The sequence below is a fragment of the Brachionichthys hirsutus genome, chromosome 1 (assembly GCF_040956055.1).
Source record: "Brachionichthys hirsutus isolate HB-005 chromosome 1, CSIRO-AGI_Bhir_v1, whole genome shotgun sequence".
NCBI lineage: Eukaryota > Metazoa > Chordata > Actinopteri > Lophiiformes > Brachionichthyidae > Brachionichthys > Brachionichthys hirsutus.
This window is the reverse complement of record NC_090897.1, coordinates 13,743,754-13,759,738: the sequence shown is the minus strand read 5'-3', so window position 1 is coordinate 13,759,738 and position 15,985 is coordinate 13,743,754. Positions and strand designations below refer to the sequence as shown.

The 15,985-nt window shown below is 42.1% G+C and overlaps 2 protein-coding genes across 2 annotated transcripts; one reads left to right on the top strand and one right to left on the bottom strand.

The window, feature by feature from the left end:
* Positions 1 to 256: 256 nt before the first annotated feature.
* Positions 257 to 3,803, top strand: LOC137896328 (transmembrane protein 138-like). Its single transcript, XM_068741805.1, has 6 exons — positions 257 to 275; positions 1,202 to 1,307; positions 1,502 to 1,690; positions 1,830 to 2,001; positions 2,321 to 2,396; positions 3,691 to 3,803. The coding sequence occupies exons 1-6, from the start codon at positions 257 to 259 to the stop codon at positions 3,801 to 3,803; spliced, it is 675 nt and encodes a 224-aa protein (XP_068597906.1).
* Positions 3,804 to 4,504: 701 nt separating this feature from the next.
* Positions 4,505 to 15,140, bottom strand: LOC137896311 (cilia- and flagella-associated protein 70-like). The gene is made up of 26 exons (XM_068741804.1): positions 15,069 to 15,140; positions 14,403 to 14,589; positions 14,036 to 14,116; positions 13,842 to 13,924; positions 12,588 to 12,773; positions 12,214 to 12,393; positions 11,842 to 11,936; positions 11,572 to 11,644; positions 11,255 to 11,392; positions 10,749 to 10,901; positions 10,562 to 10,639; positions 10,368 to 10,459; positions 9,811 to 9,871; positions 9,537 to 9,719; positions 9,262 to 9,393; positions 9,058 to 9,177; positions 8,672 to 8,805; positions 8,477 to 8,592; positions 7,821 to 7,966; positions 7,265 to 7,405; positions 6,763 to 6,918; positions 6,230 to 6,391; positions 5,974 to 6,063; positions 5,149 to 5,250; positions 4,928 to 4,975; positions 4,505 to 4,576 (listed from the first exon to the last, which is right to left on the bottom strand). Exons 1-26 carry the CDS (start codon positions 15,138 to 15,140, stop codon positions 4,505 to 4,507), a joined length of 3,081 nt encoding a protein of 1,026 aa, XP_068597905.1.
* Positions 15,141 to 15,985: the final 845 nt, after the last annotated feature.

Sequence of the window (15,985 nt, the reverse complement as noted above, 5' to 3'; positions counted from 1 at the left end):
GTTTTTATCATTATATTATTTGTTCCGTTGCAGATTCATATGAAATGAAGTATTAATTGATGGGAATATAATAAAGAAATTGTGCTGCATGCATGTTGGGTTGGATTAGATCACACGCATCATTACGACATGTATGATTTCATCCTCAGGAAAAGATCTTCTTTCACCGAAACACACATTTGTCTCTTAGCTGGAGTTTAATAGTAATAGTTAATAATCTTAATATTCAGATAATGAGTGAAGCTGATGAGATGCCATGTCGCGTGAAGCATCAGGTAAATACAGAGATTTGTATTTATTTATCATGCATTTATTTTTATTCTCATGTCAAGGGAAAGCTAAATATTTGATTTTCCTATTGTTGATAACTCTTTGTCTCTGGTTGAAATCCACACCACTGGAAGACAGTTAATTTACTTCAACCTTGGTATTATGTTCTCTCTTCTCAGTCTCTTCCTGACAAACCCAGAATCTCAGTTGGGCAGCGTTCAGGAACAAGAGGACTTTTGGTTAACGCTCCACCGATTTGAAAGCCGTCTTAATCTTCCCAGCACCTGTCACAGCCGTGCCAAGCTATAAATACGAGGGTCATAAGAGGATCCATCTGATGTCTGCGTGAAGAAGCCTGTTGGGTTAGCGATCTAACAGATGCCAGAGGTGCCAAGACAAAGGTTTACTCAGTCTGCAACAAGCAACCAAAGGGGTCGCCTTCTATAATTAATGGACAAGAAGAAACTTGAAGGATTACATCAAGATCCGTCTGCCGTCTTCCTGATTTCTGGGAATTCACTGAGAACAAGGCGAGAGAGAGAGAGAGAGAGAGCGATGCTGCTTCTGGCTCAATGGTAAACTGTCATTTCAGCGTGAAGGTTCTGGTGTAGAGTTAGCATTACGCTTGGCTTCATTAGCGTCCAGCTGCACAGATCGTACGGGCCTTTATTGGTTCAGGTTGTGAGGTAATAGAAGAGGTTCGGGTTCTTTGGTGCTCTCAAAACGTACAGCGAGTGAAGCTAAATGTAGGACTTTCCTTTGCAGAACTGCTGTCATTGTCACTCTGTAGTATTTCACAGGGACTATTTATGTCACTAAATACCGGTAGTTGTTCCCTCAAAATAAATCAGAACAATTGAGAGACAGAAGTGCGTGTAAGTCACAGTTTATGTTCCAGCACCGAACAAGTCTGTGTCCGCTGTCTCCGCAGAGTTGCTGCTGGATTTCCTCGGGTGCTGTGACGCTCAAGAAAGCCTTTGGTGCCGCTCCTGGCCAGTGCTAAAGAGTTTCACTGCACTGCACTACCACGTTCTCATGTCGGACCACTGTGCCGTGTCGACACCCAAAGCAAGCTGTTCCCTATTCTGAAAAGTCTTCAGGCCCCAAAGCAAACAGGGAATGGAGCCCTAATGTTGTTCCAATCCTCCCGTGCCTGTTTGAACGTCTCAGAGCCTCCTGGACCGTCGGGTTTGGATTGATGCTTCCAGGTATAGTGTGTGTGTGACTGCAGAGCCGCCTTGGATCCATCGAGGAGCAACAGCTCACCTGGGCACCCAGTCTTGGGGCCGGGAACACTTCAAACCAGGAATTACCTTCTGGTGCTGCTCATTCAGCTCAGCCTGCTCTCTTTCGACCTGTTTGTTAACTCCTTCAGTGAACTCCTGAGGGAGGAACCGGCTATCCAGCTGGTGCTTTTCATGTGAGTGAAAATAAATTCCTCACTGCTTCAGCCTCAGTCTACTTTCGTCATGCAAGGAGAGCTATCATTCTGGCTTTCTGCCGTCCTTGCTTCTGTTCCACACATATTTCATTCAATCTGTCTTTCTTTCCCTCGACAGCATCCAGGACATCGCCACTCTATTTAACCTGATCATCATTCTGCTGATGATGTTTAACACCTTCGTGTTCCAGGTTGGCCTGGTTGCCATATTGCTGGAGCGGTTTAGAGCTCTGTTAATGCTCTCTACGCTCTACTTGACCTTCAGCATCATACTCCATTCCTGGCTCGTGGTACGTGCTTGCATACGCTCAAACAAGAGAATATATGTTCAAGTCTCAATCTGATTTAGTTTCTAACTGTATTCAACAAATACAATGTAATGTATTCATTCAAAAACGAAAATCTTTGATAAAATATCCAATGATTTGACTAAACGACTGATAATATGAGATTGGGAAAACATTTAATTTTCTATTTATAGCTTTGATTTCAATAGAAATCCCATCTTGTCCTGCTTTCTCTCATCTCGTGAAATATGTGACAGACTTTTGCCTTTAAAAGCTGTGGAATTAAGAATGGCTTTTAATGTCATACCTCTAAATGTTGCAGAATGTACGCTGGCAAAATACCAATGGATTCATCTGGACAGATGGCCTTCAAGTGCTGTTTGTGTTCCAAAGAACCGGTAAGATGACTAATGCTGCATAGTTATTGTATTCAGAAATAATTTCAAGTTAAAGAAGAAGCAGCACTTTTTATATTATTTTAAGCATTCATTTTAAAATGAATCAGAGAAGCCTTTTAAATCCCAGTTAATTATATGTGAAATAAAAGACAATACATTAAGAGTTCTTATCTAACTATAACTTTTTACCTCTCGCTTTGCCCTTTTATTCGCTGTCTGACACGTTTGTGCACAGAGCTGTCAGGCCTCTAAACTGTAGCATGCATTTTAGTGGGGAGAAAAGAAGTCCGTCCATTGTACTCGTCTAACAGAAAGCTTATGGTGCTGTCTGAGTTTCCTGTGGGTGTGTTAGTCCCTCCTCTCCACCAGCAGAGTCCAGCCAGTGATCCCAATTCACCATGGGGGTGTAATTTTCACACAAGTATAAGCTCATAATTGGATGAAAGAATTTACTGTCTGGTGATTATTCTCTGCAGATGATCCCTTATTCAGTATGAGGACAGAATGGAGCTGGGTTTATTCATCTCTCTGTTTTGCCTGCCTCTTAAGACACACCCAAATGGTTACAATGCGGTGATTCAGCGTTCTTTTTTCCCCCCTTTGTGAACCCTCCATAAGGCAAACTCTGCTGGGATGATTTCTACTTTTCTAAACATAAATTAAAGGATTATAGGAGTTTCCCATCGCTGTCATCTCTCACTAATGTCCACTTAGGAACCTCCAAATATATGAGTCACTCATTTAACAATAGCTACTAACTGAAAACTTAAAAACAGTCCATTACTATTTGTACTTGCATTTATATTTTCAATATAAAGCTATAATTCTTCTGATAATTACCATTGCACACAGCTGCTTTCATTCAGGGTGAAGTAGCTTCACAACGCTAGCTGTTGAAAAACTGCACATATTGTACGACTGTCTGTGGGAGATGCTAGCATTGATGCTGGCCTATATAAAAATGCATGAAAAAAGTACAATTACCTACATATATTTATTTCATGTAAATTCTCAGCCTATTTTAGTCATATTATTTGCATTTTATGTATTTATTGAAGAAAAAAAGACATGGAAAAAAACTGTAACATTTTATTTTACAATGTAGAACTCATTGAACAACAGAGATCAATAGAAATGGTTGAACCCACCACCTGTGTTGAAGTAATCCCTGACTTTGGTCTGAACATTTTCTGCCCTCTCTGTTATCATACTGTACAGAAACAACCCTGATACAGAATATGAGGGAAAATTGGGATGTATTTTCTGTATATTTTTGTGTTTTTACTGTCCACAGCTTCTGTGCTGTACTATTACTTCTACAAGAGAACGTCGGAGTACTTGGGTGACCCTCGCCTCTATGAGGATTCGCCGTGGTTGCGAGAAGTCTTTGTTCAGGTCAGGCAGTGATCCCATTGCCATGGAGAACATGACACCACACATCAGGAATAAAAATGGAACAATAAAGAAAATGCCTATATCAATAAGAAAAGCATTGGAAGAACTGCAATACAATGCATTTTAAAGTGTTATGATTTTTGAACAAGTAAGATCAAATGCATTTTGGAACGCTGCTGTCCAAATTTCAAATAAACATGTACATTCATTTCCACATTTCATTTGAATAGGTATTTGGCAGGAATTATAGCCAAAAATACATCCATAAAACATTTTCCTCTGCGGGGAGGACCGTGCCAAAATCTGCTGAGGTGTTTGAGAACCAGTTGCCAGAATATTTGTCTTGTTTTGCTGTTCAGATAAAACAAATGCTGAGTTGGAAGAAAATGAATTTATTTTATTTTATATTCTATTTATTGTCACTGAATGCCCATTTACTATTTGTAAAAATACTATGTGGCAGTTGTTTTGTGTACTTTTGGGACTATATGTGATACATTTGATCTTATTCCTCCTTTCTTTATTTAATCTTAATATGGATTGGTCCGTGTGTATTTTCTGTAAACTTTGACCTATCGCGTGCACCTGAACTGACATGCTAATACATTAACATACTTAAAATAAAATAAAATGGTTTTAAATATAGTGGTATTTTAGAGACTATGTCTGCATGCATGCAGCTGTGCCTCACAGATTATTCCTCATCCTGATGCCTAATGGCTGAAGAGGAGCTGGTGCCTCAGGTCTGTGACCTCTCGGAGGAGGGACTCCTTCTTCAGGTTAAACTGTTCCAACAAAATACAGGATTTCATTAGAATGGAGCAAAACATGACTTTCAAATTGGTTTGGGGTGGCAGAGATATATTTCTTTAAATTAATACACTGGGGCAAAGTTCATTTTCTATAGAGAGACTCGCATTCGCTTTCCCAGTCAATAAAAGCTTAGTTTTATGCTTAACAGAGATTCTAGTTCATGGAGGTTTATTCATTCACTTTAACGTGTTCTCTTAAATATTGTATATGTTTCGCAGCCTTATTGATTATTAACAATAATATTATTAACAATAATCAATTACTATTCCCGGCCCAAAGTGAAACTCCCCATGACCGAAGAAACAAAAAAAGGACTAACTCACCCGTCTTGCATATTCATAAAAATGTTCTGCTTCCTTTTTTCTGTCAGACTGAAAACAAAAGGGTCATTATATGATGCGTTCAGTTTGCTGCAGCCTGCTTTCATCTGCAGAGTAAATATATATATATATATATATATATAAAATGAAGGGGTAAGAACGTGAAGTAAAGAAGTGGCCAAACCTAATTTAATGGGAGCATCATCCTCATCTTCATCACTCACCCTGAGGCAGATCAGAGACAGGTAGACCCACACCTCTGGGTTCTGGTTGTTCAAGTGGGCGGCCTCAGTCAAAGCATCCTCAGCGATTGAGAGCTCCTCCAGCTACACAGACAGACACACAAAAACAACCACATGTCTCTCATCAGCTACACACTATACAATTAACCATCAATCCTGATGGATACTTATACAGTAAATCCAGCAATAAGCTGCACGCTGTTCACCTGAGCATTAATTCAGTACTGCAAACCTTTAACTGGATCAAAGGTGGAGTCAAATCTTTGAGTTCAGAAATTGTTTTATTTGTTAAAGAACACAGGAAACAGGATGTTAATAATTCTGCTCTGAAGCCTTTCATTAATAAACTTCATTTAAATATACATGTATTTATGTCATGTACTGTGTATATATTCATTCATTTTCCGAACCGCTTTTGTCCGTTCCCGGTACGCGGGTCGTGCTGGATTCTATCCCAGCAGTCAAAGGACAAGAGGCGGGGTACACCCTGGACAAGCCGCCAGCTCATCGCATGGTCACACACAGACAGACAATCATTCACACACACACACCCTCTCACACCTATTAGCAATGTAGTGTAACCAATTCGCCTAATTTGCCTGTTTTTGGTGGTTGGAGGAAGCCGGAGAACCCGGAGAGAACCCACGCAGGGGAGAACGGGGAGAACATGCAAACTCCTCACAGAAAGGCAGCAAGTCGGATTCGAACCAGTGACCTTCCTGCTGTGAGGCAACAGCGCTAACCACTGCACCTCCATGCCACTTCACTGTGTATACAACTATTAGCGTTCTGGAGGTGGAGTTTTACCCGGTAGCAGGCAGCTCCCAGGCCCAGCCAGGTCCGGCAGGATGGCGACTGCTCACAAGCCCGCAGGTAAACAGCTCTGGCTTGCTCAAACTGAAGGTCACAAATAAGAGATTGAAAAGTCAAAGAAAACCTATTCCTCTCTCAGCTTATAACTAATTTATAGAACTTCCTATTCTTAATTTGTCCAGGAAATACAATCTTAATACGTTCCTGTAAATCTGATTTGAGAGAAGTGGAGCTTGTCCCAATGTCTGACCTTTTCCTGCTGTAGGTAGATGGATCCCAGTCGAAGGAAGACAAGGTGAGAGTCTGATGGCTGCGGCGGAATGTTCAGGCTCTGCTCATAGCATTCCCGGGCATCACTGAACGCTCCTTGCAGGTAGTGACAGTGGCCAAATAGAGCCCACACATCCGCATCCTGCCAACAGGTTCAGTTATCAGGAAACCAGTACGTCTTTGCTCACTTGTGCTTCCCGTTGGACTATTTCAGACGTCATTTAAGGCAACATGGGGGAATCACACCATACATATAACAATCATGATGCAGACGGTAGGAATGCATGCACTCTTCATCCTCAGTGAAGTACTTTGAACCGCTATTAAATGTTCTTTTGATCATTATGGTGGACCGTCGGTGGTAAAGTAAAATGCAATATGTGGGCAAATATGCTCTGTAATATGCAAGTGAGGGACATAAATCCTGTTTCAGTTTGCACTTCAGCTAAACAAACAGTGGCCCAGAGGCAGTGAGTTCCCCGTCATGTTTTCCACAGCCGTCAGTGCGAGTACCTGGTTGCTGTGAAACAGTGCCTCCTCGAGGCTGGTGGCAGCACTGCAATAGTCATCACTGAGCAGCTGCAACTTGGCCAAATGGTAAAGGAAGGGGACGCTGCGACCACCGCCACCTGGACACAGCAGCTCCTGGGACAGAGCCTGCTCTGACATCTGACAACAGGGAAGTGACTGCTGTCAACGCTCAGCAAAAAATGAAGTTTCATGTTTGTTTGTTTTATTATTTATGCACCTTTCATACGGATAAAGAGAAATTCCGTTTGTTGCTGCGTAAAAAAAAAAGAAATCTAACATTTTTCTCGACAATAGTTTAACGTTCGGCAAACAGCAAGCTGTCACTTTCTAGATAATTAAGCATCATCAACGGTTATCAATCACTTTGACCTTTCAGCGCATCGTTCTGAAGCTGATAAAATCACTTTACCAAAGATCTGTTTTCAGTCATATTAGACCTGCGTGAGTTCAGTTTGCAGATGAGCCACTAAGCGTGTGTCTTTACCTGCAGGGCACAGTTCTGCAGCAGAAACTGAAGCGTCTCTGTGTAAATGGTGGTGCAGAGTTTAGCTGGAGGTGATCTGCCGCTGACGCTTTGCGCTGGAAGTTTATCTCGTGCCCTTGAGTCATGGTCTGCATGCGCTGGGTCTGGTGGAAAATATTAACACCTGTCAGGTAGCATTGGCTGCTGCTACAGCCCATAGTCACTGCCACTGGTCTGCAGGCTGAAGGATCTTAGGAGAATTTTGGGTCTTATGACAGAAAAACAAGACTTGTTTTTAGGGGTTTTGAGGCAACTGGACAATGCATAGATAAATTATGGCAATGTATATTGATTGCATGTGAGGAATCACATCAATGTTTTATATATAGACAGAGTTTTTCTATCCTGGCAGATTAAAATATTAAAATAATTGTCATTCCATTTCAATCTGCTTCCCGATTTACCCTCGTGTGACTACACAAAACGAACACATCCCATTCAGATGAAGAGACAGCACACCATTTTCTGATTGCATTTACTCCCACTGAATCTCACCTGGCTTCACAGTGGGATCCATCTCCTCTTCTTCCTGCTGGTCTCGCTCTTTCTCATCCTCCTCTCTCTGTGCCTGGTTCTTTGCTTCTTTCACCTTCAGCTGCCCTCTGGCCTTTACAAAAGCCCTCTCAGCTAGGATGGACTCATTACAGCGCTGGAGGAACAAACCTGGAGAGCGGACCCAAAAGTGCAATAACCCTCCTGCTTTATTCCTGAGAATCACTCAGGGTACGTTTTTGACGGCTGATATAAATGGGTTTTTTTAAATTAAATGTGGGTATTTAATATCTCTAAACTTCACAATTTTTGTGGGTTCCTGATTTTCATAATTACACATTTTCTTTCAATAAAAAAATAATTATCTCAAAAACATAATTTTGAAGATTAAACCTGTACTGAAACTAGAAGAATTATTTAAAATGTTTCAGAGACAAACCCCAGGAATATTTACTGCCTTAAAAATCCTAATAGAAGTAAAACTGAAAATAAATCAAACAATTTAATCCCACACATACAATTCCTCTTAATCTCTTTCTCGCAATAATCTAAATGCGGAAAACAACATTTACTGGTTTATGTGTGTGATATTTGACAAAACACTGTGGCAGCAGTCTGTAAATGCATTGTGCTAGCTAATTATGCTAAAATGGTTAGTGGTTATAAAGACATGAATCTTACCCAGCAGAGTCCAGGCCACCACATTGGATGGGTCTGCAGTGGTCGCTCGTTCCAGGAAGGTCTTAGCCTGCTCATGATGCTCCAACATAATTTCCAGGACCCCACACATCATCAGGCTGGTGAAAAGACACACGGAGCTTCTTAGATAACAAGCATAGGAACACGGAGTTCTGGTTTAACAGGAGTTTCTCTGACCTGGGTTGGTGTGTCTTCTGGATGGACAGGCAGTCATTGAAACAGATTTTAGCCTTCATGTAGTCTCCAGCGAACATGTAGAAGCCTCCCAAAGCAAACACCTGAGAGGGCTCACTGGGGTACGTCTCCACCAGCTGCAGGGAAACACATATAAAAGTCACATATAACCCATAAAAAACACAAATAAAAGTCAGTGGGCGCTGAGATTTCACAGCTGCTGTCGAAATCTGCATAGAGATAATAAAAACAAACATAGTTCACCAAATCAAAAAGTCCTCTGTAGTATATTTGTATTTACACGGCTCAAACGAGTGCATAGTCTGACTCTTCTTCAATCATTGTAGTGCCGATCTGAAGTGTTAGGACAGGCCAGCATGTTATCTTACCTGTTGGTAGTACTGAGCAGCCTGCTGATAATCCCCAATAAACTGAGCCTCGCTGGCAAAATGTCGGAGCTGAGAACAATTGGACCGGATCTCAACTGGGTCGGCATCATGAGAATGCATCTGGTGAGATGTGGAGATAAAAATGAACATAAATATGTAGCATATAGATACAGTATGTGCAATGTGTGTGTGTGTGTGTTCTACCTTTTTTTGAGCTACTTCTATCTCATCTATCAGGTAAACATAGAGCTTGCTGGTAAAAGTCCTTAAATCCTGCCGGTCAGTGAATGGATCCCCAGGATTCATCTTATCACGCACAATCCTCATCACTGCATGCTATAGAGCAAAACACACACACACACACACACACACACACACAGCATTCCCAAATACAAAGTTGAGTAGTGAAAGAAGAGCCATCATCAAGGGAAATCGATCCATTAGGGATGTGGCGGGGGGGGGGGGGGGGTTGGTCCGACCTGCATCTGTGCCTTCCAGGTGAAGTATCGCCCAGAGTCATGAAGCGCCCCCATTAGCTGAGCCATCACTCGCTCCTCGCTGCAGTTTTCTGACATCTCCCATGTTGCCCCAAACAGTTCCTTAAGTTGGTCTGAAACATGAGCCGTCACATTGCCCACCTGCCTGTGGAAATCTAGCACCGCCTGGAGGATCGATCACACACACCAAGTCAGCGCCTCTCCTCTGGAGACGGGTTCATTTTCTGATGTATGTAAAGCTGTGTCTGTCTTTTACTTTGTCTGCTCTGCTGGGGCAGGGTGGAGATGAAGGTCGGTGTGGGATCATCTTCTTCACTCTGCAATAAATGGAGACGCGTGTTTGTCCATTCACACTCATTGATATTCTGCAAAGAGGCAGTAACCAGAAGTAGTTGACAGCAAATATTTTGCTATTTGAAAGAAACATTTTCTTTTATTTAATTCATTCTAATAACCTTTTAACTTCAGAAATGAGCTTTTTCGGGGCAAAGATCTAACACAGGCACGGGCAAACTACAGCCCGTTGGGATTTTTAAATCCGGCCCGACAAACCAAATTATATAATTAAATTACATTTTATTATAATTAAACCTCATTAATTTTTCCTTCTCCTTGTAATGCGACTTGTAAAAGGTCAAATCCTTTCATGAAATGGCTTTTAAATGTCATTTATATTAGTTCGCACTTCGCACATCCATCTGTTCCTGGCCCAGCCCCTCTGTCAAATTTTAGAACCCGTTGTGGCCGCGAGTCAAAATGTTTTCCCACCCCTGATCTAGCAGGAACCGGAGCGCACTTAGTATATACTTCTACCTTCGGGCAAGCTCTTCTGGAGGTATTTTGGGCACCAGCGGCTTCTCCAGGGCTATCTCAATGATGATGTAAGTTCTGGCCTCCACATACGCCTGTCATTAACAGAGATATGGTGTTCATGTGCTGAAGGCTTCCCAACATGCTGCACACGTTGGGTTTAAATTATATCAGCCTATAACTGCATTAATGCCTACTTTTCCCTCCGTATTACTGTGCAGCAGCTCCGTCTCGGTCAGGCTATTGACTCTGTTGCCAGCTGCAGAGGTTCTGTTCTGATTTGATGAGAGGTTTTTTAAAAAAAGGGGAAAAAAGCAAGAATTAATGAACAAAACTTTCTGTGAATTAAGAATCTCTGATCATCGGGGCCTTGACCTTTCTGACTGTGTCCTTGGAATCCTTGGCTGCCTTGCTGCTTCCGTCGGGGTTCTTCCCTCCCTTCCCCTTGTAAGAGCCTGCAGCGGAGCCAGGACGAGCTTTGACCTGAATGGCTGCAGCCTTGGCCTGCTGCTTCAACACGCTCACACTCCGATCAGCCTTAAAGCACGCGGTCAAGACAAACACTGTGAGTGGCATGCGGTGAATGCATCATGTGGTTGACCTTCATTTATGTATCACACCTGACAGATGTTCTGTGCAGTATACAATATATATATATATATATACAACATATACACATATGATCTGAATATAACCACGGTGCAAACAGCGCTAAAAATGATAAATCATCACTTCCAATTCTAGTTTAAAACCCAACAACAATTCTTCATGGGTCATTCCTGACAGTAATACTTGATTCATTAAGCACCCAGCTCAATCTAAGATGATGGATGAGTCAGCAGAAATGAAAGCAAGCGAGTATTTTATGTATTTTGTGTGTATTTTATGACCTTTTTCAGCAACTCCTCCTTGGAGAAGGGTTGAATGCTGTATGCTCCTCGTATTCGTCTGACTCCGGGATACAGCAGTCGCCTCATGTCCACAAACGCAACACCATGAAAGGGTATCTCTGGGGTCTCCTCAGCTTGCTACACGCACACACACACACACACACACAAAGAGAGAGTATTGATCAAAGAAGCATGCATGTCCCCCAGTCTTCATTTTCTATTCAGGCTAGAGACAGAGACTTCTGGGTCAAAAAAGAAGAGCGAGGACACAGATTGTTTTTAGAAAAGAACCATCTCACCATTTTGGTCTCTGCTGCTTTTCCTTGTGGATCCATCAGCCTCATAACCTCCACTGGCCAGAGTCTGTTCTTGCTGATTTTCTGCCGTAGCCTGGAATTAAAGTCAATAGTAAACATTTTCTCTTGGCACAAATTCAATCGTGTTTTCAAATAACTTTACTCTGGCCTGAAATTCCTGAAATCCAGGCAAAAGAAACTGACTTTTCTTTTCTACAATTCTTCATTCAAGGTGCATGGCAAACAAGTAGCCTGGTGGCCAGACATGAGGAGGAGGAGTGTGCAGCTCACCTGGCAGCTCCTCCTGCATCCAGAAAGCAGTGCATCTCCGTGTCCCAACTCACTCTACTCTTTCTGGTCTCGGCTTCATTGCGAAACGTCCGATTCTGTTGGAAGATTTTAGACCTTCAGCTCACAACTGACTGCAGACAAGGAACTCTGCTGAGATTCACTTTCTCTTCTGACTTTTAATAGTTTAAGGAACATTGCAGTGTTAACTTGAAGTGTTTGGGACTGCAGCCATGTTTAATGTTGTTTCAAATGAAAGACTAACATTGCCAGACAAAAAAACATTTGGAGAGAGCCATTTATCATTCTACAAGATCAATCAGCTGACTGAAGCGGACACACGCGGCAGCTGGTGCAGACTGGACCATCAGCTACCTCTGGACCGGTCAGCTCGCCGTTCTCCTGCTCGATTGGCTCTGGGTTGAAAAAGGCAGGCAGGAAGTGGTTTCCAGGGATGAGCAGGGCCTGATGTGGCCTCTTCCTCTGCCTGCCCGCTTCCTCCCTTTGCCCCCCCACCTTCATCCTCCCTTCACAGAACTCCAGGATCTGATCTTTCTGAGAATCAGAGAAACAAGACGGCTCGAGCATTGAAATAGTTTACTCTGGTCTGCTTTTATCCTGATGCTGCAGCAGGGCAATCTTAGAGATGTCCCTTAGAGGGATATCCTTGCCTTGAACAATGACATTAAGTGGACACGATTATCACGTCTGCATTCAGAGGCTACATAAAAGCACTGGGTAAGACTCACCTCTGTAGTGAGGGGGACCTCCAGGGCAGCGGTATACACGCACGGGGAAGATTCAGATGTCTGTAACCACGACTCTGGGACAGAGTACGCCGTCTCCACGGTAACTTTCAGCAGGTTGGAGTCTGAGAGCACAGCCTCAAAAACCATCGGGGCTGATACTCGGACATGCACATCCAGGGTCGGCTGCTAAAACAGGGACAAATAAAAATCCAATTTGAGCAATTACAGCATTAATTTCAAGGCTGCAAGCCGTATAAATGCTTTAAACCTAAAGCTGAGGTCCATCATAAAAGATTCCGTGTACTTAAGTACACTAAGGTTGAATGAACTGCACTGTGTGCACTCAAAAAAAGCATTTCAGAGGGATAAAGCGCTCTTGAAACTACTAAATTATTGGGGTGCGATCACAGAACCATCAAACGTTTTGTTGCAAACATTCAACAGGGTCGCAAGAAACGTGTTGAAAAAATGAACTGGATCAGTAACCGGAACAGGGCTCCACTTCGACCCAGACTCCAGCAAGGTGGAGGTGGGGTACTGGTTGGGCTGGTATTAGTAGAGATGAGCTAGTTGGACCTCGGCGGGTTGAAGGTGGTAGACTCAAAATCTACTCCCAAACCTACTGCCAGTTTTTAGAAGACACTTTCTTCAAGCAGTGGTACAGAAAAAAGACTGCATCTTTCAAGAAGATCATTTGTATGCAGGACAATCCTCCACCGCGTGCATCAAAGTACTCCACCGCTGGTTAGCCAGCAAAGGCCTTAAAGATGAAAGAATAATGACGTGCCCTCCTTCCTCGCCTGACCTAAAGCCTATTGAGAACCTGTGGCGCTTCACAGTGAAGAACAGTCCTCCTCTCTGAACGGTGTCGGGAAGCTGTGGTTGCTGCTGCAAAGAAAGTAGATCCAGAAACTGCCTCCATGAATGCAAGGCTTGTGGCTATAGTGCTCACTGATTTATTTATATTTCTCAACTATCAGAAATTTTCATTTCTAAAATTGAGTTTATTTTCATCTGTTAAAGGGAGAATAATAAACACGTTAGATGGAAAAAAAAAAAAATCACTTTTCACTTTGTTGGATAATTCTGCACGCTAATAGTTGCCTAATAATTGTGCGCAGATATTCTCAGAAAAACAAAGCCTCACTTTTACCTTCTTAAATACTTGGGTTTGAGGTTTATGAGCATTTTCAATGGACCGAGAGCATTGTGTTATTATTATAGCGATGACTTTGTGATGCGACAGACAGTCACCTTGCTGCTCAAGCCCAGGAGCTCTAGTGCTGGGGGTCTGCTCACTGGATTCAGTGGGACTGTGGATGAGAAGCTGCACTGGCCTGAAGACAGATGAGAATATCATTTCACATTTTTAAATCCTGCCCAGTAAAGAAGCGTGAATCAACTGATATAAATGCTTTTATAGTATAAAAAGGCATTGCATAGCGTACCTTGTAGCAGTGGCAGCAGGTCAACCACAGCTTGGCCCCACGTAACTTGCTTCTCCTCAGGCAGGAGCTCTGCCACTGTCACTGACCCGAAACAAGCCCATTCATTAGTGCTGTGCAAAGCGAGGACTGAACAGAACAGCTCAAGAGCTCCATGCTCTGATGGACGAATGTGTTTGCTTCACTATTGATATCAGAAGTGTTGCTACAATGAATGAGCGTTTAATCATATAGGACTGGACCTGCAAAGTAAAAAGGCAAGTTCTATTGACAAGAGCAAGTTAAAGGCCATCAACGTGAAAGATGTCTGTTAAAAGAGCTTTACATTATGAACTCTACAGCATCAACACGTTAATGCTCCCAAGCTTACCAATGATTGGCTTATTGGCGATGTCACTGAGAGCCTGAGCATCGCTGGGGCAGTGGAAGCTGCAGGTGAAGTTGTAGTCGACGCACTGCCTCACAGGCTCAACCAGCGTCATGGCTGATTCCCCCAGCGAGGTTTGGTCCCTTTCGACCCGCAGGAAACTCTGGAAGTTGTCTGCCGTTTTTGCTTTCTGAAAAGGTAAAAAAAGACAAAGAAGAAGAAGAAGAAGCAATATTTAATGGATGCTAACCCGCTGAGCCTCTGTGCATCTTCCTACATTGTTAGGACTTTTATTTGCTTTATGATCCTGATACCGAATAATTAATTATTTGAAAATAATTTGTAAAGCGAGACCCGTAAACTGGATGCTAAATAAGCTTTGTTGCTCAGTTGCAAAATATGACAAACAAAAAATAATAATAAACAACCAGTAACTTTAAGAAAAGTTAAATTACGATTTAAAGCTTAAATATTGTTTATTTATTTAATATTTAATTATTGTTAATTCGATAGCCAAGATTTACAGCGTATCTACTCCCGCCTGTTGCTGAGACCTGTACTTTAGTTATGTTTTATTGGTTTGCTTGGTGTCAATGATAAAAGCAAGCTGCTGGTTATTTGTGTTCATTTTTAAACATAATCCGTTTTCACAGCGGTGAATGAGCTTACGATCTTATTTCCACGGACGACAGTTATTTCCACGGTCCCCATTTCTCCTGCAGTGTTTTCAGATGTCTCCATTGTGTGTAGACTCAGCGTCCGAGGAGAGCAGGGTTGTTATGGCAACGGCGCGGAACACGAGATGACGAGTTCAGGCGCAATGCGAAATTATAGAATCGCAGTAGGTTAGTAAGAATCAATCAATCTAAATCAAATAGTATGATTTTTAGCATATAGCAACAGCAATTATTTTCATGTCGGTGAGAAAAATATATTTCGATTTCTGACATTAAAGTTCACTCTGAAAGGTAAATCAGAATTCTGAGATGAAAGTTGGAATTCCTTTTCCTGACTTTAAAAACATTTTTGGACTTGGAGATTACTGAGAAGCGCTGGAAAGTCAAATGATGTGTGAACATATTTAGAAATACTGTAGTTGACTGTTTTCAGTCTGATATCATAAAGTGAATGTTTCTCATACAGAGTGCAGCAGATGTCACAGCTTTCAGAGAAGGTTTTATTTAATTTATTTCCTCAGTCAAATAAAAACCATAAATAATGTGATCCTAATATAGACACTAACACAAATTTCTGAAAAAAATTAATAAATCAGGATATTTGTGTCTTTTGAGTTTGTCTGCCTATAAAGGAAATCTTTAGGGAAAGGTGATATTCCATATTTCCTTCCTTCCTCACTTTCAGCAGTCACATTTATGAAATCAATGTTGCAAAACCATCATATCTGTATTCACTATCTTAGAGCACTAGTAATGCAGTGATTAACGCGATGACGTTCCTTTGCCCTTTCACGCTGTCGTCGAACGCCCTCCACACCACAGAGGGCGCTCTAAGCGAGCGTCACTGCCCTTTACGTCCCATGTTCGCCACCAAAACGGATCCGCTAACTTCTTCCGGGTCTTTTTTTT